The sequence below is a fragment of the Cygnus atratus genome, chromosome 1 (assembly GCF_013377495.2).
Source record: "Cygnus atratus isolate AKBS03 ecotype Queensland, Australia chromosome 1, CAtr_DNAZoo_HiC_assembly, whole genome shotgun sequence".
Taxonomy (NCBI): Eukaryota; Metazoa; Chordata; class Aves; order Anseriformes; family Anatidae; genus Cygnus; species Cygnus atratus.
In genome coordinates this window covers 185,178,799-185,203,387 of record NC_066362.1, presented here as the reverse complement: position 1 = coordinate 185,203,387, position 24,589 = coordinate 185,178,799, and the positions used below count along the sequence as shown (strand labels likewise).

Genomic DNA, 24,589 nt, shown 5'->3' with positions numbered 1-24,589 from the left:
TTGGTTATATGGCTTTAGGCTGGTTGCTGTACTTCTCTATAAATATCTTACAGCAATAAAAATGGGTACACCTCACACACAGATGTGCTGTAATGCTTAACTAACACTAAACACCTGAGGAATCTTTAATGAAAAGTGATGTACGTGCAGGGCAGCTGAGAGCTGCTTCAGATCCCAGGCATATGAAACACTGGCCCTATACTCTTACCCTTATGGTCTTCTCAAGGGAGCCCAATCCCCTCGTTATGACTGGTGAATTAAAACCCAAAGGACTACGTTTTTATCTTTTCACAACCACCAGTTTGACTGGGAAGGGGGAAAATGGCAGTCTTTTAAAATATATGTATTCATGTCCCCAGAGGTGAATTATAATTTCACTGCTCGCTTCCCACCAATCATAACGTATCAAATTGACCGCGATATCACTGGCTAACGTTGTTCTAGACATAATGATATAAATCAAAAGAGATAAACAACAGAAACTGTCAGATCTGCCTGACGGCTGTTTCCAGCCCTTAAAAACCCACCAGGATTCTGTTTTGTGATATATATTTCAGTCCTTGGGGGTCATTCTGCCTAGGTTAGTGAAAAGAATGAGGACTTGATGGCAAGATTTTCCTTTAACTGATACGACTGCACAGCAGGTCTTTAAAGAACATAAAACACCATGAAACCTAATAGTGAATTAAGTGGCAAATAAGAGGATAGAATTATGGTCATCAAAACCTCCCTGTAGCTCCCAGACAATCTTCTGGGTGCCACGCAGAGGGCCAAATTTATCACTCGTATAAATTGATAATATTATTTAAGAAAATTAATTATAAAATTAATTAAGCCCAATATTCTGTAGGAAGGCAGAAGAGATAGATTAATGGAAAGACTAGTTTTCACATTGTAAAGACTTATAGAAATTTTTTTCAAAATCTTCATCTAAGAGTTCCAATAATTCTTCCCTTATTCCAACAATATCTGCATGTCATCATTCTTGAAGAGAATACTGAAGTTCATAAAAGGGATGTACTATTAAAATTATATTTTATTGGGCTCATCTTTTTCCTTCAATCTTTGTTCCCTCTAATGCAATTCTGACTCACTGGACTATTTCCATTGTCAAAACTGCTTAGTATTTGTCTGGCACATCATTTCAGTCAAAGAAAGCAGTGACCAAGAATGGGAACGCACAGAATTATCCTGAAATAAGTAACTGTAGGACTGATCCTGCAAGTGAAATATGTCAGCAGCTCCACAATAGCCCCTAGCTAGCAAAGGGCCAGGATTTCAAAGGCAGGATGTACATAAGAGGATTTTTTTTTGGTCTGCTCAGTATGCGCGCATAGACAGGGGCAGAACTGGGTCTGAATTTGGAATATTGATATATTGCAATACATTTCTTTCAGAGATCTCATCCCCTGGAAAAGGCTCAGAACACAAATCTACTACCTCCTTCTGTTCATTTCCACACTATGATTTTTGTGGGTTAGCATTTCTTGGTCTACAAAGTCTTCAACCTCAAATCTAAAATAACAACTTATATAGGGACCATGTAAGAACCTCCACTTAAAAGCATCGCTATCTTCTTTACTAAACCTTTGGCTCCTAAACATCAAACACTCTCCAGAGAACAGCAGGAGCAGGGTAAAAAACAATTGGGTTCTGTTTGCACTGTTTTGACAACAAACAAAGCTAAGAGAACAGCAGCTATTATCAGGCATCTGTTCTAAGGAATAAATGATATTTATGGCCTCAGGAGTATGTGCTGCTCAAATTACATCAGAGAAAAGGTCAGCATGCTCTAGGTGTACAATTTTAATTTCAAATAAATGCTGCTGCCCAGAAGTGGAGTTCTCAAAGCACAATTTACAGATGCTAAGGCTGAGGTGAGATAAGAACAGATCTTCCTTGTCCGCAGTGCAGGAAGCAAAGATACTGGAGAACTGCCCTTAGCTTACCTTAGAACAACAAAATCCCGGACAGGATGAGGAGCCATGCTGTTCAAAACGTACTGGTAAACTTCCGTCTGCTTGTCGAGGCTCTCAACCACCTTCCACTGCAAGAAGTCCTCATCCCAGAGGTGCCGTTCTCTCAGCACTCGGTTCAGGACAACTGACGGGGGGGCCTCCACTTCCACTGACGCCTTCCAAAGCCTTAGGGGGTTCCCATCCCCAACCTGGAGTAAAGCAACAGAGCATAAAACCCCCATGATTTATATGCAAACATGCAGCACAGAATAACAGGACAAAATCTTGATACAGGTATCCAACTTAAGTTTAAGATGAAGCTTAAGAGCATGCAAATTTCCCTGCTAATCATCGCTATTATTGCTATTCCTGCTCCTCTTCTGCATGTGAAAATATATGCACACTAGTCCCTGATGGAAAACTGAAGTGATAACAATACTTCTGCTCCCACAGCAATGTATATCTGGACCAGTTCTCATTGTGCCAGCAGAGCTGCTGCATTATCTCTGGGGTGACAGACGCTGTTTCAACCTCAAGCATCCGAAGTGCAATGAATATGTGCGTGTAGAACTGAAAACAGATGAAAGGACAGACTGAAACACTGATCTGAAACAAAGCTATCACCTTGGGCAGTGGCTGGGACTGACGGCCAGCCTGCCTGGCTAATTAGTGGAAGAACGGAACTCAAAGGAGAAGAAAACATGTTGATTTACTTCTGTGTCAGATACACAGATGTTACCTCAAAATAGCTGCAAGGGAAGTATTGGGAAAGCACCTTTCAAAGAAGGAACACACAAACTTTTTTCCAGATCTTACTAGCTCATGGCTCCTGTTACACCTCTACAGCATGCAGTAAGGGGAGTGGAAAGTGCTGGGTTATGTGTAAGATGAATATCTTAAATTACACACGTACATTTCTGCATAATTTTAGGGTCGTTGTCTTTGAGGCGGCAAACAAGTTATCTGGACCTTGCAAGCCCTGCTTTCCTGGCATCTTCACCTATGAATTCTAGTGCTCCAGAACCTCCCAGCACCTCTCACAGACACAGGATTGTGTCTCCAGAAACCCAGCTGCCACGTCTCCTATTTTAAATTATTTTATGTTGTTATAACTCCTCCCCATACCTGTCAGTTCTCCAGGCTTCTTGCCCCAGCCCTAGGCTGCTCCCAGTCCCCTGTACAGTGCTTGTCTCCATGCTTGCGCCACATTCACTCCCTCCCCACTCCCACATCCTACTCCCACCTGAGCCCTGCTTCCTCAAACTCCTGCAGTACGTCCCTGGAGGAGTCATGCACAGAAGCTGACTATAAATCAGAATTGTGATTTCTTTGTCCTAACAGAGGAATTGCACTTAACAGGGGAAATGATGCCTCCTGTCCCCTCACCACCCTGATTCCACACCCCTTCCAGTGCCTTTCACAGAACCACAGGCTGGCTGAGGCTGGCAGGGCCCCCTGGAGGCCCCTGGTGCCACCCCTGCCCAAGCAGGGACACCCAGAGCAGGCTGCCCAGGGCCACGTCCAGGCGGCTTCTGGAGATCCCCAAGGAGGAGACCCCACAGCCTCTCTGGGCAGCCTGTGCCAGGGCTCCGTCACCCGCCCAGCACAGAAGTGCTGCCTGGGGCTCAGAGGGAGCCTCCTGGGTGCCCGGCTGTGCCCATGGCCTCCTGTCCTGGCGCTGGGCACCGCTGAGCAGAGCCTGGCTCCGTCCTCTCTGCACCCTCCCTTCAGGGATTTAGGGACACGGATGAGATCCCCCTGAGCCTCCTCTTCTCCAGGCTGAGCACTCCTGGACTCCCACTGCCTGCAGGGACCCTGCAGCACCTTCTGTCTGCAGCCGTCTGGCTTTCCCTGCAGGAGTGACCGAGACTGGAGCAGCTTCAGAAATTTCAATAAAGGTTGCAGTTATCAAAAATGCACTGGAAACAAGGACAAGAGGATATGCAGCCTGAAAAGGTTTTTTAATACTGTTCTTCTGACTGTGTGCCCTGAACTGCTGGCAAACAGGCGACCGTCAGAAATTGTCTCTTCCAGTCAAAATCTTACCCCAGTAAATGTTACGTGTTAACTCTCAGCCCTCTTTCCGGTTGCATTGTTGGCTGTATCACTTCATCCATTTTTTTTGAGACCTTGTGTGCCTTGTCCTCTTATCTCCCATTTGGATCACTATTACATTACATTTTTAACAGGTTTTAGTGGTCTTTTAAAAAATCTTCTGCGTCAGCAGACAGAAGGGTTTAGTCATGCAACAAGTCAGTGTGTCCCAGAGGTAGGGTGTATTTCATTTTTGTTTGTTTACTGCCTCTTCCTTGTCTCCACAAATTACCTTTTTGTAGGCGAGTTCTGTGTTCTCCATACTGGAACATGTGACCCATCCTTTGAATTTCTCTTTTGCTTCTTTCTGGAGATTCTGCATGAGACTTTCAAGGTACATCTGGTAGCTCCCTCCTTCCTCATCCGCTTGTTTCCCAAGTTCGTCCAGGGTGGGAGAATGCACTTCTGCATCAATGTAGGAGTTTCGGGACTGGGTTACCATCTCGTGCGGGACCTGTACCCCAGAAGTGGGAGAAAGCACACAGAGAAAACCTCCTGCTGAGAACTTTTCCTTAAAGCAATGCTTTCTAGGCTGATGGACCACTTAGCATCCAATTGCAATGAGCCTACAGTCAGTGAAATGGTCACCTATTTCTGCCTTTTCTTATTACACACGCTGAGAAATCAAGGCAATATAATGGAACAGTCAACGGGGCAGAATAGCACCACTCAGGCAGAACCACATTAGAATGATCAACTCTATGTCAATACGACTGCGTCACTCCCCTAGAAATGTCACTTTGTGCTCCTGGGGAAGGGAGTTATACGCATTACCTCTCCTACACCTGCAGTGAAAGTAGCTCAAGGAAAGACTGCATATCCCTGTGTGATTTTAACTTCATTGCATAACACACAAAAAATGTATCAGCTATTCTTTTTGAGATGGATTAGTTTTAATTGAGGTACTAAAAGCTTTATAATAAAATGAAATGTTAAAAGAGCAGATTTTGATTTTAATTAAACTAAAATTTCCTAATCCTGTAATTTGGGTTGAAAACTGCCACAGATAATTACTCTGCATTTTTAATAGTTGCACCTTCAACTGCTAGTAGGGAACAGTCATAAAGAAATGAAATAAATAAATTTTAGATGGAGCAGGTTTACAAATAAGTGAGGCACCATCAATCTCTGTGCTAATAGCAGATAGAAAATGTAAGCATGAACATAAATACTTCAAAGGATACTGCATTATGTGTCCATGAATAATGCCGTTTGAGTCTCTCACTCACCTCAAAAAGTTTGTTGCATTCCATTATCATGTGAGCAAGTCCCTGAGTAGCTGCCAGGTTTTCACTGAGGTCCTTCTGATCTGGCTTCCCTGTTGCATATTTTTTCTGTATTACTCTGTAATTGAATTCAGTGTCTCAGGTAAAAAGAGCTGAATCTTTTTAATATGAAAGCAAACATAGCTGCAGGATGTTCTTAACACCAGAGTGAAAAGTCTATCTTTAACTTGTGTTTATCACAAAGATTGTTCAGACCACTGGCCTTTTTTAAAAGAGAAATGTTTATCTAAAATATTACTGCAGCAAAGGTAAAAGCTGGAAAAAATCTCAGAAGGGACATCAAGCTGGGGCCGCTTATGTTTAGCAGGGCCTATGCCCTGCTTAAGCTACACTCATCATGTTACACATCACCTTAACACTGCCTGAAATAAACTCAGTGATAAAAGTGGGATCAGGATTTCCTGTTCTACAATCCCACACTTGTCCTGCCTGTGCCTGGTGTTCCCTTAACAAGCGTTGCGCTTCATTTCTGCAAACACCCACTGGCTCTATCAAGGACACGGCTTTACACCTTGTACCATTCACTGAAAAATGACATGTGAAAATCGTGTAAAACACGGTCGGTCCTTGACTTCAACCAGAGCAAAATCAGGCCCTTTTCCTTCTCAGAAGCCAACATTACTTATGCAAAACTCACTAGTGTGTCATTGAAATTTTGCATGAAAAGCCGGCACTTGCATATTCACACTGCACAGACAGAAACACCCTGCTGGGCTTGCGAAAACACCTTCTGTGCCTATGCAAGTGTGCTGCTGGCTCTGCAGTATCAGCTTTCCCCTCTTGCTGAAGCCGTGCCCTGTGTAATGTGTCGTGGAAAGCAGACACTTTGGAAAATGTTACCCTGTATGCCTTTAGAACCACCAAAAGCATCCCCTTGTGTTAAGGACATGCCTATTTATAGTGTTAAGAAGAAACTTACCTTGGAGAGCTTTCTTTCTTCACTATGTTGAGATGGAAGAGGGAAGGGGCCAGACAAACAGCTATGTTCATAGGAGTCATCTGATTCTCCTCCACAGAGGTGACGTCGCTCAGGAAGCACAGCAGGGTCTGCAAAACCTCCCGGTTCTCATCTGACATCAGCATGATGGCCGCCTGCACCGCCTGCAGCCTCTGCTCCTTGGGGACGTCTGTGGAAAAGCAAGTGACGTCCAGTGGGGTTAATTGTAAGATCAAACACGGAGCCCAGAAGACAACTGGTTAACTGTGTTGACTCTATCTAACACCGAGATAACTGTGTTAACTCTATCCTGTTAACAAGAATTCACGCTTTGGGAATGGCTTTCTGAAGGGGCAGACGACAGGGGATGAAGGGGCGAAGACCAGCTGGTTGCTGGAAGGCTGTGATGTCTGCTCTTCCATCACGCACAGCTTGCCTAGCCAGCTGATGACATTCCTTGTTCATTTGAAAAGGTGTTTCCCAAGAAAGAGTCTGAACTTCGTTTCAAGTTTGTGAAAGGAGCACCCAGTACTCCTATCTTTAGTTGCTATTTTTCAGGATTATTTTGTCCCTTGGGAAGACAGTTCAAAAGTCTTAGAGAAGCTTCAGGAAAATACTTACACTTGTGTCCTAAGCTGTAAGACACTTTCATGAAAGCAGTAATGGATATGCTTAAATAGCATCTCAGACAGATTCATGTCTAAAACTACCATACGTTTTCTCAGTTTGGATTTGGAGCCCTCCTCTGGGTATTACATATACTCAGTATAATCAAAGAGAAGAACAACAAAAGCAGAATTACAGTACAGGGAACAGCCAGCTTTTAAGCTCTGCCTGTTAGCCTTGCACAAGCACTTTGTTTTGAAAGCTTTTAGACATGAGTGACAAACTGAACGCAGTGCAATGTTTCTGATTTTCAAGAAGCGGTGAGGCCAGGTCTTTCTGAGAAGTCAGAGGAGCCTTTGCTAAATCTAAGGAACTTGTCTTCACTCCACATACCCTCCTGGTACTCATCCATCTGTCCTGCTGTGCTGGCAGGTCTCATACATAGAGAAGAAGACTAGCCAACCTTTCAAGCCATAGATTTGTAAACAATAGGCAGCTGAGGGTTTTAGGAAAATGGAGAAAGTTTCATCAATGCTAAGCCACATAGACTATTACACTAATCTTCTCATCCCCACTCCTCTGTTTTACAGGAAATCAAGCCATTTGGGGTATATGAAAAAAGTCCTGGATATCTGAAAAAGATGTTCAGTAACTCCCAGAAAATCAGAAATCCCTTGCCAACAAACTAAGAGAGGAAAAATCCTTTCTAACCTCACATTAATAATTTGTTAAACAGGATGAATGGGAAGAAAAAGTCCCAGCTACAGATTTATTTAATTGCAGACATTATGAAATACAATTGGTATCCCAGTAATTTTCAACATTCTTCTGTCAGTACCATCTAAAACAGAAGAACATATTTGTTGTTGTTCAAGTGGAAACAAACACTGCTACTTGTTTTTAATCCAAACATTGTTCTCCAGTGTCTACAAAAGCCCATTTTTTCCTTTTCCTACCTTGTTCTAAACAGACCCATGATCAAATATTTCTGAATTCCTTTTAAGCACTTGTGCAGTTCAAGAATGTATTTCCTAGCCTTTCTTTTTACTCCCACAAGTGTAAAAAGACTTCCCACTGCAAATCCACGTAGGGTTACAGAGTCAGCCCAGGCACCTTTTTACAGCATTTTTTGTTGGTAGCAATGTTGCACTGTTCAGCCTCTTGGCTGTTGCGAATCCTAATGGCAGGCTCCTGACTCAGAAATGGGGATTCCCTCTGGCTAGAGACCTAATAACACTGATGGCACTGAGATCTGCCGTATTTCTGCATCTCTCCTATGCCAAGATAGGACCCCCAATTTTCATAACGCAATAGTTTAAAGGTGGTTTGTTTCCAAGGATGTGTAGAACATGTCCTTCTAGCCGATAATCTTCTCCTTGGCCACTTCACTGACGGAAGCGATTGTGATTGCCATTTTGTGAACACCAACATTTTCTGTTGCTTTTCTGAAAAAGCTCACTAATGTATGTGCAGGCAGACAAGCCCTGCAACCTGTGAGCAGGAAAGAAGAGGGCGAAATGATGCTCCAAGACTGGGCACCAACTGTTTCAGGTCACGTGTGTCCCAAAGACATTCCATATGACAAAATCCACTAAATTTATTTGCAGTGCTCTCTCACACATGCAGGATCACAGCACTTCTCTACCAGCTTAAAGACACCGTGGTGTTAAATTCATTAGTGACTACGTACCACAGACAGCTCTGACAGTAAAGGCAAGCACAGAAGTTACTTAGATACTTTAGCTTGGGACTATACAGTGTTTAAAAGGTCTTTCTATTGTTACAGCAGCTGAAACATCTGCAAATGAAAGGAGTAGACATACTTCTCTTTAGCACTTCAAATTATTTGGCTTAGGTTGGCTGGGTACGCCTGTGTGTATCTCCCAGAGTAATGACTGATAGGCCTTCATAATGGATATTCTCAGGAAATCTCTAATGCCTTTGGCTTTTCAGTGTTTTCCTCATTGTTTACTTCTCAGTTTGGACAAAAGATACACAGTTGTTTCCTGATTTACATGGATTCTCACCATTCTGATGCATTTGAGTCTCAGGTTTTGCTGAAGACTGCTTATGCTGAGATGAAAAGAAGAAATCCTTGGCTTTTTCATTTCTCTATGATATCTTTACATAAAAGCTGAGGATGTAAATGAAGGTAGCTTGTTGGTTCCATGTACATTTTGTTGACTATAATGAAAAGGCAAATAATCAAGTCACAGCAATGAAGAGAACTGCACAGCTGCATGTTCTCATGGTCAAGTACCACTTCTTGCTGGAAAGACTCACTTGTATTGAGAGGTCTATATGAAATGGGCCCACAATTTAAAGAAGCGTGACAAAAATGGGAGTCTATTCACACTTTTTATATCCATGGCCTGTCTGTCCTTTTGGCATCTTTCTGATTGTAAGGTTGATATTTTCAAAGCTTCTTAAGATTTGAATACTGTCTTTGCATTAAAGTTCCTAGTATTTTGATGCTGAAGCCTTTAGGCAGTTCTAAAAATCTCTCAGCTAAAGATGTGGAGCACAGAGAGGTCCTTTTATACATCTTGGAGGTGAGCAGAAAGAATCTCACTCAGTGTTAACGCATCAAAATTATTTACAATTTATGATTATATAATTTATAATAACTTTGAGTTGTTTATAGTAATAAAAATACTGCAACTCACATTGGTAGATGTGTAGAAAAGTCTCTCCCAGTTTACTTGTGAGGAGAGGTTCTGGCAAGTCCCGGAAAAATTGCTTTACCATGTCTGCCACATCATATGCTGACTGGTCTTCATAGCTGACATTTTCTGGGGAGCTCTCATTCATCTGACGCAGGGCCTGGATTCGGGATTTCACTCCAGATTTTCGAAACAGACCCACCTAGAAAGGTGCCATGTGGATTTGGGTAAAAATACAATGTTACTTAAAATATATATATATAAAAACATTTTACAGGAGGTTTTGATTATGACCAAAGCTATGTTTGCTTATTTTACTTCTAGGCAAGGGCAAGAGGAACTCATGCAAATGTCACAGTCGTGACTTGCCTACAGTCTTGTATACAACTGATGGTGGGACAGTAAGAGTTAATCATGCTGCAACTCTTCATCAGATGGTAGACAAAGAGTTCAGAGTGCATGTGGTTACTACGCTGCTGCTTGAACAGTATAAGCAAGATGCTTAGTTGATATAAATCAGTGTGGCTTGCTTGGCTTCGGTGACTGTCTGCTGATTTGCTCCAGCTGAGAATCTGGTTCCTCATGTTTATTTGGGTATATATTTTGAAGACTAACAAGAAAATATTATGCTCGGCTAAGTAATAAATTCTGTGGCAAAAGATTAGTACGTCCTGGTAGAGCTTTCAAATCAAGACCAAATCTATTTTTTCCCCTTCCTGCTCTCTGCTTCCCCCCAGATTCCACCGTAAACCCCAGTTTGAAAGCAGAGGCCGCAGAGGGATTATTTGTGCAGTGTCACTAAGATACTTTTTTATCTTGTTTGCTTTCAATTTTAGAGGAAGTGGTAATTCTTAAAATGAGGCCTGTGAGTGCCTTCACAGCAGTGCTGCCCTGCCACAGAAGTTCTCACAAATGGAATTCCCCTGGGGTGAATTCCTGAGCCTAAACCACATTACTTATTCCCAAGTGAGTTTCCAGGCTTTCATTTGGGAAACGTTAGTACTGTTTGCCCACAGTTTTGCAGGGGAAAAGGTGAACTATTGAGAAAGATCTATAAAAAGGCACATTTCTGATTTGGACTTTAGTTCCTCCGTGTCCACTGTCTTGCTCTTCAGCCTTCTGTGCACCAAGAAAAAAGTGTAAAGGCAAGGAAATATGCCCTTCATCCTGAGCTACCTCTCTAGAACATTACAGTTGTAAGATATTTACGACTTCTGTTAACTCATACATTAGTAACAGAGATGACATGAATCACACACTATGCAGCACCATGAGGGAATGTATTTGTCTATACAGAGATGAGCTCTTATGCCAAACTGCAAGCAGTGGCAGTGAGCTGCTTCTCTTCTATGACTTCTTATTTGTGAATGCAGTGTTGCTTGTGATCTAAATTTATATTTAGGAATTACAGAAGTGGAGTTTGCCCTTTGTACATGCTGGCATATTGTATTTCTCTTCACAGGTGAAGCTCCCCTTAGTTTTGACAAAAGAATACAAGAAATACAAGAAAGAACATCTGTCTCTTTTCATTTATCCCTTTCCCTTCTTCCTTTCAAATCCCTTTTCCTCTTAGAAATGTGTGCGGAAGACACAGAAGGACACATGCTAATTCTATCCAAATAATACAGTTTTGGTATGTGGTAGATAAATGGTGAGAGCAAAAGCTCAGTTCACTGATTTTGATGGAAAGAGTCCTTGCTGGTATAGAGAATCTTTTAAAAACTTCCAGCTAAGTCTGATGTGAGAGGTCAGACATCAGATCTCACCAGCACAATCTCCTGCTCTCCTGCTGCACATCGTTTTGCTACTCTCAATCTCTGTTTTGTTTAATGATATTTACCTGAACTCTTTTTTTTTTTTTTTTGATGTGAGATGGAGATTCACAATTAATTGAAAGAGGACAGTTTTTCGCTTGATAGAAAGAGATGTTTTAGCTCTGTTCTCTGATATTACAGATTCATTCTCTAAATAAAATGGGACTATAAATCCAGTGATTTTTCAGAGATTAGTTTGGCCCATCTCTTTATTATCCTCATGCTGTGGATCATCTACCCTGCAAGCAGCCATATGTTGCATAACAGAAATAAAGATGCAGTTGACAAAGGCAAAGCAGTTTCTATTTCAGAAGCTGAAACTGAATAATATATTCCACAAATAAAGGTGAAGCTCTTCACATCTCAGACATTTCAGTGCCAGGACCCAGACCTTATAATGATTTAAAGCAACCTCAACTTTACTTAGTGCAGAAACTCTGATGCCTCTTCAGAACTCAAGACTGCCTTCTGCAGTGCACAGAATGGACACACATATACAAGATGGTGGGAAGACTATATGCTGCTTAGACCTCTGGCCAGGCATTAGGAGACTTTGAATTAAATGGGAACAAAGGAAGTGACTGTAAAGCAGAGAAGGTGAATTGCCTGGAGCTTTTTGGCCTAGAAAGGTTTTTGGTGGAAAGATATTTTAAATTATTCTGATCTGTACTTTTCCTTCTTCACTTTCTGTTCAGTATTTTCCCAATTCCACCCTGGGTTGAAACTCAAACTGAGCTGAAATGACCCTTCACGTAGCTCTGATGCTTCCCAGCAACTAAGCTCTCCTTCTTGGCACAGATACTTGCTTGAGACTGCCCACGGACACTCCTTTTGACTGTCTCAGATCTTGTATGAGCTTTTTCCCTTCTCTTTGGTTTTATTCTCCCTTTTACTTTCTTCCCCATTTACTTATCCTCTCTTTACTCTTTCTTCCTATTGCTCTGCTACTTTTCTGACTAGTCCATCTTTATCTCCCCATCTACTTTCCTCATACTTAGGCATTTTTCTCCTCCTCCAGCTCCATCACATCAGTGATTCCAGGCTTGCAGCATAACTTTTCTTCTTACACTGGGTTTCCCAGCTCAAACCCAGATTACCCCAGCGATTACCAGGAATGTTAGCTACAGAATATATTTTTTTCTAATTGTCTCTATGCATCTTCCACTTCCAACCCCTATTAATACATTTTCAACAAGTTATTCCTCCCACCCCTTGATTCCCACACTACATTACAGTTAGTACAACTCATCTCACCTCACTTTCAACATCCAAGGAATTAGCTGTCAAGGTCTGACCGCTACAAGGTCTCTGTACAGTCAACAGGGAGAAATGATAAGAAGGGCCTATGTCTTCCCCCTGGCTGTAAAAGGAAACAGCTGTGATTCACAGCTGCTAGACATTTATTTTTCTGACCTCCATTTTGGGGAACAAGACTGTCACCCAATACCACATGGCACATACAGAACAATCGAGTGATCAGAAGCAGCCAGCATGTGTTTACAAAAGGCAGGTCCTGCCTGACTAACCTGATCTTCTGTGACAAGATGATCTGCCTAGTAGATGAGGGAAGGCCATGGATGTTGTTTCCCTTGATTTTAATAAAGCATTTGATGACATTCCCCACAGTATTCTCCTGGAGAAATTGACTGCTCATGGCTTGGACAGGAGTACAGTTTGCTGGGGAAGGACTGGCTGGAAGGCCTGGCTCAGAGTCACAGTAAATGGAGTTCAGTCCAGCTGGTGGCCAGTCACTAGTGGAATTCCTCAGGGCTTGGTATTGACACCAGTTTTGCTTAACAGTTTTATCAACAACCTGGAATATGGAATTGAGTGCACCCTTAGTAGGTGCAGACAATACCAAGTGAGGTGGGTCTGTTGATCTGCTCGAGGGTAGGAAGGCTCTGCAGAGAGATCTGGATAGGCTGGACTGATGGGCCAAGCCCAGTTGCAAGATGTTCAACAAGGCCAAGTGCCAGGATCTGTGCTTGGGTCATAACAACCCCACGCAGCAGTGTAGGCTTGGGGAAGAGTGGCTGGGAAGTTGTCTGGCAGAAAAGGACCTGGGAGTGCTGGCCGACAGCCATCTGAACATGAGCCAGCAGTCTACCCAGGTGGCCAAGAAGGACAGTGTCATCCTGGCCTGCATCAGAACTAGCGTGGCTAGCAGGACTAGGGAAGTAATTGTCCCCTGTATGAGGCACTGGTGAGACCACACCTTGAATATTGTGTTCAGTTTTGGGCCCCTCACTACAAGAACGATATTGACTTGCTTGTGCTGGGAAGAGCAATGAAGCTGGTGAAGGGACTAGAAAACAAAACTTATGAGGAGCAGCAGAGGGAACTGGGGCTGTTTGGTCTGCAGAAGAGGAAGCTGAGGGGAGACTTCATCGCCCTCTACAATTACCTGCCGGGAAGTTGCAGCGAGGAGTGTGTTGATCACTTCTCAAGTGCCAAGTGATAGGAAGAGAGCAAATGGCCTCAAGTTGCATGAAGGGAGGTTTAGATTGGATATATCGGAAGAGTTTATTCATTGAGAGGGTAGTCAAGCACTGGAATGGTCTGCCCAGAGAAGTGGTAAAGTCCCTGTTCCTGGGGGTATTTAAGAGATGTGTGGATGTGGCAGTAAGGAACATGGTTTAGTGATGGGACTAAGTAAGTAGGTTGATGGTTGGACTTGATGATATTGAAGGTCTTTCAACAGCCTGAATAGCAACCAGAATAGGGATCAGAAATTGAAAGATTCAGAACTGACCACTTACACTCTTTCTGCGTGCTCAGAGCTGCGGAAGCAGCAAAGCCTGCAGAATAAAATGCTGCTTGCCCCTTTCGAACTTACAACTATCTAAAAGCAGTTATGGAAGCAGTTATATGCTATGATGTTAATAATAATAGGGAACTGAACTCAATGAGCCGGGGGGTTCTTCCAGCCCTATGTTCATCATCCTTAAGGGAAGAACAGCAAAAAATATGATGGCCCTGCTCGTAATTAAAGGGAATATTAAAGGGAATGCAAACACCTGAAATGCTTGGAGCATGCGGGTTCCCCAACTGGTTTGTTGCAGCTAGGAACGCTATAAAAGGAAACGTACCGTAATGGCTTTGGCATTGAACCCCTGCTGACCCAACTCTATCTGGATACATCTGACTTTGTCAACAGAATACTTGGAATATTTTGCTGAGTTTGCTCTCTGTTCTTGGACTTTTGTTTCTTTGCTAAGTAAATAAAACTTTTTGTACCATATCTTGTGAAATGGTGACTGCATTTAACTCTTAGTGGCAATAGTTAACCATAAGCTTACGGGTAGAAGCTGGGAATCCTGAATTCTTCTCAGGATTGACTCAATAGACAGGAAGATCCCACACCATTCTTTGACGTAGGCTATTGTGTATGAATCAGCAAGACTGTTATGTCTATAAGAATTCAGCTCATTAGCTCAATACAAAAAAAAACAAATCACAGCCATCAATATTGGCATCAGGTATCAAATCACTGGAGGAGATCTGGGCCCAACATGAGATAAAAGACCCTTCAAATAATTCTGGTTCTAAGTACAAAAAGGTCGACCATTGTTTGTTTAGGGCGTCTTTACAGAAAAATCAACCATGTCCCTGGAGTTCAGGGACATGGTTCATACCTGATCTAAACAGTTCTAAAGTTCATACCTGATCTAAACAGTTGCTCCGTAAGTAACGTAGTGCTTGCTGTATGCTCTGGGGAAGCGGCTGTCCTGTTCTCTGGACATGAACTATCAGAGGGACACCGAAGACATTCTTGTCCTTGTAGTCAGGTACTTTCATTCGCTTCATGAACTTTGGCACAGACCTGAAAATTAACACAAACAGAGTGCATGAAAATATCAGAGTATTTACAGAACCTTTCTGAGTAACATCATGAGTAGAAACTGGTAACTGGGACCATCTCCTATTTAATAAAGATGGTCAAATAATGTTTAATGGACAATACCTAGACACTTTACAATCTGTACAATTGATGGATTTCTTGATAACTTTTAGAGGTAGATGGCCTCTGTCTCTAAGATATATCATGACAATCTGCGCTAACAAAAGACATTTACTGTGCAGGTGTCATTCAGCTGAAAACAACATGGTTTAAACCATGGACTCATTAACAAAGGACTCCTTTATTAAGGATTCAAAGGAATTGCACAGCAAAAACTACTGGAGAGGGTATCTTAAAGAAAAGGAAGTTCAGTCCTCTAACGTGTTGTATGATTTTTATACCATCAGTTATGTGGTTTAGCATTTCTATTGCCTAACAATTTACAGTAATAAATGATGGTGAGAAATCCCTATGTGCCAGATGCATCCCTGGTGTCATGCAGTCGATTCTAGTCAAGTTACTTAAGTGAAGCTGTTAAGCTCGCTTTCTTCTGTAAATGATGGTGAAAATGGGAAGAAACTGGATTCCCTCTGTGGGAGTCATGACTACAGTGGAATTCAAAAAAAAAAGAGGATGAATATGACCTGAATATGACAAAGATTTTCTCTTCTGTGTGGGAAGGAGATAAAACTTGGATTAAATGACCTACTGAAGGAGTACAGCATAAAGATTTACAGCTATTTAGAGTCCCACTGCTTATAAATCCTTAGAGACTGATTATACAAACTGAAGAAATATTTGCCAGGAGGGAAAACCTCTGTACAAACAGCAGGATCTAGATTTTGCTGTATTCTAATCTGACTGTTTGGAGTTGCTTAAGGTGAGACTCATTTCAGCACAGACATGCTGACAGCTAGCCAGAGGGAACTGCACCAAAAGAGAACTGCAAGCTGGGGGCTCATCTTACTGAATTTTAGCTCTCTGAAGGAGATTTAGAAAGACTTAGCAGTCCTGACTGCTTCTATACCCACTGTGGAGTGTGGTCACCCACCTTTGAAGGGTGACCCAAACCCCCAGTCTTGCATAGAATAAGTTGCCTTTGGAGTTGTCTGTCTTCTTTCACTGACCATAAAGACAGCAGACCTGACATGCTCAGATCAGACTTGTAACTTTTTGGAATGCCTGATGTTAGTGAGGTGGATCTCACAAGTACTCCCTCGTATCTATTTTTCCATTTCTGAAGGTGAATTTTGGTAAAGTGCTTTGATTGTGAAAGTCATAATGTAAATGTCCAGTCATATTATTTTTGGACTCGACATCTGTGTATTAGGGAAAAATTCCGTTATCCTTTTGTTATTTCTCAGATACTTATAATCTTTTTATCTACGTCCATTTCCATTCCAGGCTACCTCAGTCTATGTGGCCCATGAGGGTTAGCACACTATTAAACATGCAGATTTCTGTAGCTGTTTGCATATAAAGGGGCTGTGTTGCCGGTATTCATGTCCACCTGCCCTTGACCCCACTGTCTGAGTGACCAGGTAGGCGTTACAGCTCTTACAGCTGCAAGCTGCCTTTAATGCAAGTCCAGACCTAGGGTAAAGCTTGCATCTTTCAATCTGTAGAGAAAAGTCCTGTAACTGTTCTAACTGTTCTTTTAAATCACAAACAAAACAATTTCAAATACATGAAATATTATCAGCAGCTGTTTCTTTTTGAATCAGAAAATGAATTTTGGGGAAGACTGAGTGTAAACACTTCCTCCTTTTAATCACTCTCTCCTACTCCTGTTTATTTTTCTGGAACTCGAGTGTTGTTAGAGAGTCTGGGGTTGACTCTGTCCGAGCACAGGAATGAAGTCACATCTCCAGGATCTGCCACTGAGTCACAAGGCAGCAACAGATTAAAAGGTACAGTTTCAAATTCTAGTGAAAGTCAATCGCTGCTCTGAACTGTATTAATTAAATCTTCTATCAAAATAATAGAATTGGAAAAAATTATTTCCTCCTAAAGATATCTCTTTTCCAATTAGTGATGGTACTCACCAGGTCCAGCCATGTTTGTTTGACATGGAGTACTTTTCCATGATGGCTGTAAGACGAAGTAGAGAGAATTTCTGCAGTAGATTCAGCTGGGCTGCTGACTGATTACTGATGTGAAGTGATGCGATGGAGTGGCTCAGACGATGAGAAATTTGGAAACTATGCCATCGTAATCGCCTATAGCAAAAAAAAAAAAAAGACAATAGAAAAAGAAACAGCTGTTTTAATTGGGCAGAAAAGGATGGTATACTGTGAGATAGAGCAATATGCAAAACATACATAAACATACACATTATGGCTCATGGTGTGTTGACTAAAAGAAAATATAGCTTGGAGGCTCAATTTGCTCAATCTCTTGATTTTGGAAATGATCAAGCTTTGATTTTTTTTATGTTAGATTCCCAAGTGGGTGTAGGTCCAACACCTGTACTCAAGGAAGCAGCATGGCCTGTTATGCCCATTAGTCTACACACTTCCAACAGGATGTGTGAGATCTGGATTAAAATGTTCTCTTCCTGACTCAGAAATGGGATTTGATGCTTGGTCCCTCACCTCCCAGGAGACCAGCCTGACCATCAAGGTAACTCAAGATAAAGTTCTCCAAATAGCTCTATTATTAAATACTGAAAGATTTTTTAGAGAAGGGGTTGAACCCTGTATCTCCTAGGTGAGACCCACAACCACCAAGCTATTGAGACATTCACATCTTCTCTTTATCCCAATACACTTTCTCCATATACTGCATATATTGGAAAAAACTCATTTCAGTTTCTTGTTTGGCTAAACATGAGTTCTGGCTCAAATCCTACAAACTTTGGCACTGCTTATTTACTTAGTAGTTTGCCTGAGTTCACTTGCTTGTGATGGTGGTAAGTGAGCAAGCATGAGCAGCAGCAAATCATGGCACGGAAGAATTCTCTGTAAGGATTCAAGACTGACTGCAGATCAGAAAGTTACGAGTATTTTCTCACTGCTTCTGCACACAAAAACCCACCCTACACACAGCTGTATGTATCCACAAAGATCTTTACTCATAGCCATGCTCCTCTGGCTCAAGAGGAACTCATCCCTCTAACTCGTAACAGGTCTCCTAGCTATTAACAAAATCCTGCTTTTTATTTTTATTAACAGGTTAATTGTATACTATCATATCAACCAGATGTGTAAGGGACTGGGGCAGGGTAGAGAAATTCTCTTTGAGAATTGAAGGACACATTTTTAAAGCAGACCAGGGCATAAAAATTGTGCATGAGGCTACTGACACATACACAGTGGGGTAAATAATTTCAAAGACCAATTGAAAATAGATTCCACAATATATACAGTGTCCTATTGGATATTATGGATCAAGAGAGAAAAAATGCCTTAGTTTGTTCTATTACACCAATTCTCCACTGATTGCACATAAGAATTTCCAAAGCAGGATATCTCTTCTAAAGTCCCACACTTTCCCTGGGAAGTCCCCTTTCCCATACAGGATGAGTACAACTGTAACGATGTCAGCCTTGTGACTCCCAGACTGAGTCTGCTTCTGCTTCACTTCACAGTCTGTTCTATTGTTAATGGAAGAGGAAAGATGGATTTGCATACACATCTTGCTACCTACCTGCTTGGCCTTGTGAGAGATGCTCCCACCCCAGAGTCTCTCCTGTCCCTAACACCAGTGGCCTCTGATTCGTTCAGGGATGTTCCATCTCTGTCCATGTCACTTGGCGTGGTCCGGCCATCAGAGACAGAGTTTCCTTCGAAATCAAGTGTGATCTGTGTGGGTGACTGGAAAGGCAACGATGGAGATTCCCTGACCCGATCATCATCAACCGGCAGACCTGGCAACACATTCTTTGACCAACCATCTACTACCTCCTGGAGTCCATTGACATGTTGCAAAATGTCATCTAAATGAGGAAAAAGGACATCTTTCTCTAAGTCCAGAAGATCCCCCGTACTAGCATACAAGTGGGAACCTGGCACATTGTCATAAATACTAATTCTGCTCTCCTTAGGACAGCAGGCCATCAATCCGGATTCTTTTGGAGTAGAGCAGTTCTGTTTTCCTAAAGAGATGCTGCCCGTCCTCCAGTTTACACCATTACTGTTGTCAGTAGGCGAGAGGCTTTCAATAGAAAGTGCCTTTGGGAAGGTCCCTGGTTTGTGGTCCTTGGGAACATGCACAACCAAGTTCTCTTGGGAATGAAATTCATTTTTGCGGTTTTGGTCCACCACTTGTCGTAAGGCTCCTCCTGACAGAACATCTATGTCCTCCAGGTACATCCCACCTCTCTTGTTTGCTTCATGACATTTGCGTTCCTTCAAACACGGTGTGCTCACCCCACTGCTGCTGTTTTCGGACTGACTGCTTTCACTGCTGGATTTGGCAGAAAATGAAAGTCCTCTTTTGCCTGAATCTTGTCCTAAGTTTTGGAGATCACCATTGACGATCTGTACACAGTGCATGTCTTTCAAGGATTTTGGCTCATGCTGAAGAATCGGTCCGCTTATTTCTAAAGGAGCCGTTCTTCCAGAGCCTTTTAGTTTTCCATGCACACCTTTTGCTTTTAGTGTCTCCATGCGTTTTAGAAAGGTTTTTGCTTTGGTTCGTGTTGGTTTCTCATTCTTCAGGTTGTCCTTGGGGAACAGGACAGTGCTTACCGCTGTGGAGTCCAACAGCTGTGTGCTTTCTACATCATGCTGGCCAGAGGAGTCGCAGGTCTCCCTGGCAGCACTGCTGATGCCGGATTGACTCCTGTTGTCACTTCCCCCACTGCTCTCACTGTGAATAGATGAGACCTCAGGTTCACTCAGATCTGTAAGGACGCTCTCGCTGCTTGTTGTATTTTTCATTTTAATGTCCCCAGAAGATCCATGTCTGTCTGAACGGTGAAGCAAAACATCAATGTCGTCCACTCGAGACCATCGTCTGCTAGTTCTTTGGAAAGTCCATTTATTACTGATAGCACAGAGGTCTTCTTCATCTGAATCTTCACTCTGGAAAACATACATTAAAAGCAGGTGCCTTTGTTATTTGAATTAATGCGACTGCTGCTCCATGTGAGCAAGAAATGGCAAAGTCTCCTTGAACTTAGTCTTGTGAAAGATCAGCTATCAGTCCTTTCATAACAGCCTCCTTTATTTAATTGTAAAGACTGCAGTGAGCATCTTAACAGGTAAGGAATAAAAGCCCGCTCATTGTTAGGGAGGTCATGAGTCCTATCAGTGCCTCTTGGCTTCTGTGGGGTGGTTTGCCTTTGCCCTAAACTGCATAGGACTGATGCTCATAGTGACTGCACAGAAAAAAACACACAAAACAGGTTTTGAAAGGTCCATGTAGAGAAAACCTGACTTGCAGGGATGGTGTTAAAATATATACAGTACAGACTGGGCAGTGGCTGGGTACTACAGCAACATGAGCCATTCAAGAACCCAAGACAGCAAATATCCAACACTAACCTTAGTTTTGCAGCGAGAGCCAAGTAAACATTGGCAATAGCAGCAATAATCTTCACAGACAGGTGAATCCAACAAGATTCGTGTTTCAAAAACATGTCAGATAAAATACTTAAAAATAAAATAACACTTAAAAATAAAATAGCAGTAACAAATAATACTTGGAAGTATTATTGCTCAGGGTGAGTCTGAGGGCAGGTGTGGGGATGCAGAGCACCAATGCTCAGTCCTGGATGGGGCAGTGCCCACCACTGAGGTGAGTCTTCTGAGAGTGCCAGCCTTTGCCACCAGAGGCATCCCATGAGTGATGACCCGCTCCCCACCCCATGCTTTTTGGTTTCCCCCCACCTTTCCCAAGGCAGCAGCAGCCCCACAGCTATCCCCGGTCTCATTTGGACCCCAGCCCTCAGCCTTGGGCATGCAGAATTGTGCTTATGCTTTGGCAGCTCCAGGAGGTAATCTTCAATGCAGACAACATGTACCTTGAAAAAAAAATGGATAAAAAAGCTCTCCCCGTCACATTTTTCTCGTCTGTTTGCCCAGACAAAAAAGAGACATCTTCAGCATGAAGCACACAGTGTCAAACTCGCTGTTCTCTGAGGATGTGAAGCCCACAGCTGCTAATGAGTATCCTTTCCTTGACTTTCAACTGGGTTTATACTGCATTATTTTTGTACATTTGTTTTAGAGCAGAACAAACTAACTTCACCTACATGACATCCAAACAGCTCTTCACATTCTTGGAAGCAGTATGAAGGCAGTAAAATATGACAGGCTGTCAGACTAAAATGAGGTGCTAAACCAGAAAGAGTATTTTGGGACTGGAAAAATTCTCATGTCTATTATTAGAAGTATTTTTCTATGAAGTTTTGATGGTAAAGTTATCTCCCATCTCTGACTAGATCTCTACTGGCCTGTCTAATTGAAAAATGTAAAACAAATTTTACAGAATCCCTAAACCTTAAATAATGTGAAACCTCAGGAGATAGAGATGGGGATCAGCAGTGTGCCAGGCCTCCCTCTTGCCATAAGCTTTTCCCAGTTTATCATTTCAAGTCAGCCAGATGTTTTAGATCATGTCCAAGCTATAAAATAAAATACAGCAATGAAATTTTGGGGTTAGTCATTCCTGTTTTATCTGTTAATGTTGAGGTGTGCAGTGCTCCTGCAGCTGGTGTTAGTTCATGGGAATGAATGGATATCTTAGTTCTGCTGCTAGCTGGAGAGAAAAATTAAGCAGCTAGTGAAGCACTAGGAAAGGGGCTAGAAAAGGCTAACACTACTTTGACCATTTTGTCTGCAGGGAAGAAACGGAGTATCAGCCAGCTCTACCTTCATTTCAGCTTGGCAGTTTGCTGTATGTGTATAAGTAATGGTCGACTGCACTGAAGAGATTCAGGCTCTTCAAAATCCATATTGTGGTCTTTGTAGTGCCACAAAGTAGATATTTTAAAAACTGCAAGGGATGTACTTTAAAATATTTAGTAGTGGTAATTATATCTACAAAGCATATCACTGCTGAAGTGTTCATGGCACCAACCAATAGGATAAAAAAATATATTTTTATCTATTGTACATCCCAATAAACAAAGGGGACCTTAAAGAAGACTCCTTGCTAATACAAATCCCTGTTGCTGCACTAACGTTACTGTATGAACTGTCAGGATTTAGCCTGTATTTTCTACAGGCTAGAATAGATTAAACTAGCCAAAGTGACAGAGACATTGTGAAAAACAACAAGAGGAGAGCACAGAGTATGAGTAGACAGAAATAAACATAAATTCAGTGGTGAATATACTATAACTAATTTTTAGAGATTTTTTGTTTTTAAGAAGGTAGAGTTGAACAGAAATTGCAATTGGTAGTAAACAAGTTTTGCAACTAACCACAGCAAAGAGAGGATTATGTTCTGCCCAAGAACCAGTCAGAAAATGCAGAGGGCTTTTGCTATTGAAAAAAAAAAAAAAAGGTTTAGTTTAGTTTTTTAATTGGTAATGAAACATGCTTGTGTTTCATCAGAAGAAAAATCAGACGAAATTATCTGGATACTGAAATGCTGCTATGGTGACTCACTCCAAATTCAGCTACACTGTGTGTCCTGTGACATAATGTGCTATTCTTTTGATGGAATCGGTAGAAATTCTGGAAGCCACAAACATCCTGAATGACCCACTGTTCTTGTTCGACATCAGAGTGCCCTGACAAATGAGATAGTCCCCAAAAAATGCAGAGAGCACTTTACCAACCAACGCGTCACCAGCTATGGGGACAGCAGACAGAGAGTAGGTCTCAAAGCCACAATTCATTTCACACAGAGGGAGCAGACATCTTGGAACAGCGAGTGTGTACTTCTACTGACCTAGGTTGAAATCAAGTGCACAGCTTTGGAGCACGTTCAAAAGCCCATTTAATACCAGTATTCTTGGGGAGACGAGAAGGGGCAAGTTTCTTGAGAAGTGACTGATAACATTTGCCAAAGAGAAAGAGGTTTTGACTCACCGATTTGTCACAGCTGATTTAAAATAGTACAGCTTTTTGAGCAAGGGTATACTTTCCTAAGATACAGAGGGATGCTAACAAAAGGCAAAAAGTAGGTTTATTTGTGGTGGAATTTTGCCACATTTCTCCAGCTGGGTGCAGGAATTCTCATAAATCGACAGCTGCAGAAGGCAGTTAATCCAAAAGCTAATCTCTGTCTGTCCAAATCGCTTACGGACATATTTGCAACACATACACAAGGATTTCTGTGTGCGTCTCGATGAAGCCAACGGGAAGAGAGCAGCCCACAGTGTGAATGCACCTCCTAGCATGAGGCGGGTGGGTGGTGGGGAACGCTCACCCCTCGTTGGCTTTCACAGGAACCTTCTCTGGCAGCTCGCTTGGCCGTGTTTGGATGAATTGCTCAAGCAGCTGTGCTCATCCTGTGCAAACCTGTTATGCTGAACCTCCAAAGCAAGCTGATTTTGCATTTCATTGTTCAGATCACCATAGAGACTATTAGGAAAGGCAGTATCTACCAATAAAAAAAAAAAAAAAGTTTACTTGATTCAGTGTTCAATTCCAGACCCAATTTCCAGGTTTTGTACTTGCATTTACATTTTCTTTTGTCAGCAGTCCCTCTTGTCTCATCTTCTCTCCCCCACGTTCTCATCTATTTTCTCTTGCTCTGTATCTGCCATCACAAACCTCTTCTGTCCCCTTTCTCCACGTTCATCTGTGCTCTGCTTCTCCCTGTCCTCATGCACTTACAGACCCCCATAGCTCCTGTCCCTTGAATGGGTACCAGGCAGGGCAGCTGCACTCCCACAGCAAAATAATGGTCACCCACAAGGAGAGCAGCTGAGGGCTTCAACCCATTCAGAAGAGGGAGGAGTGGCAGCAAAATTTAATAAAAAATATGATAACAAGAAAATACTCCTTTTTTAACCAACACAATCAGACACCTAACGAAGCAAGCAAGCATACAAACCTCACACCAAACCCAAAACATATCAAAGAAAGGAGAGGTACTATCATATAAACAGAATTTCCAAAGGATAATCAGTGTTCACCTATGTGTTGCTTTTTGCAATTCCGTCCCTTGTGCAGCTCAAATATCTCTGCTTGAACACAAGTACACGTGCGCATGTACACAACCCAGAAACCTCTCCAAGCAGGTCAATGACACCATCGATTGAGTTGGCTTTAGCTGAGCGACCTCAGCCTCTTGCTGTAGTGCCTACCTGCCCCAATCATAACGGGATCCTGTAGCCAGGGGATTTTACTGTTCTTTCTGTCAGGTGTGAGGTGGGTATTTGATGTGGAAAGTGTTGGCACTTAGCAAGGACAAGAAAAATCCATTAGGACCGAGGCAGTGAGGAAGAGATGGGATTTCCCTGGCTTCAGTGAATGGACAAAACGCACG

At 42.3% G+C, this 24,589-nt stretch overlaps 1 protein-coding gene across 9 annotated transcripts in view; it reads right to left on the bottom strand.

Annotated features, from left to right (window-relative positions):
- STARD13 (StAR related lipid transfer domain containing 13) overlaps positions 1-24,589 on the bottom strand; it is a 302,366-nt gene that overhangs the window by 10,610 nt on the left and 267,167 nt on the right. For all 9 annotated transcript variants that reach the window (XR_004778000.2, XM_035542439.2, XM_035542430.2 and 6 more), the window contains 8 exons: positions 18,848-20,226; positions 17,245-17,418; positions 15,022-15,181; positions 9,548-9,746; positions 6,258-6,465; positions 5,282-5,396; positions 4,285-4,506; positions 1,950-2,167 (listed from right to left, as the gene is read on the bottom strand). Coding sequence is in view for 8 of the 9 variants with exons in the window: in XM_035542439.2 (XP_035398332.1) it covers positions 1,950-2,167; positions 4,285-4,506; positions 5,282-5,396; positions 6,258-6,465; positions 9,548-9,746; positions 15,022-15,181; positions 17,245-17,418; positions 18,848-20,226 (2,675 nt within the window). In the remaining variant the exon portion in view is untranslated. The remainder of the gene's footprint in view (positions 1-1,949; positions 2,168-4,284; positions 4,507-5,281; positions 5,397-6,257; positions 6,466-9,547; positions 9,747-15,021; positions 15,182-17,244; positions 17,419-18,847; positions 20,227-24,589) is intronic.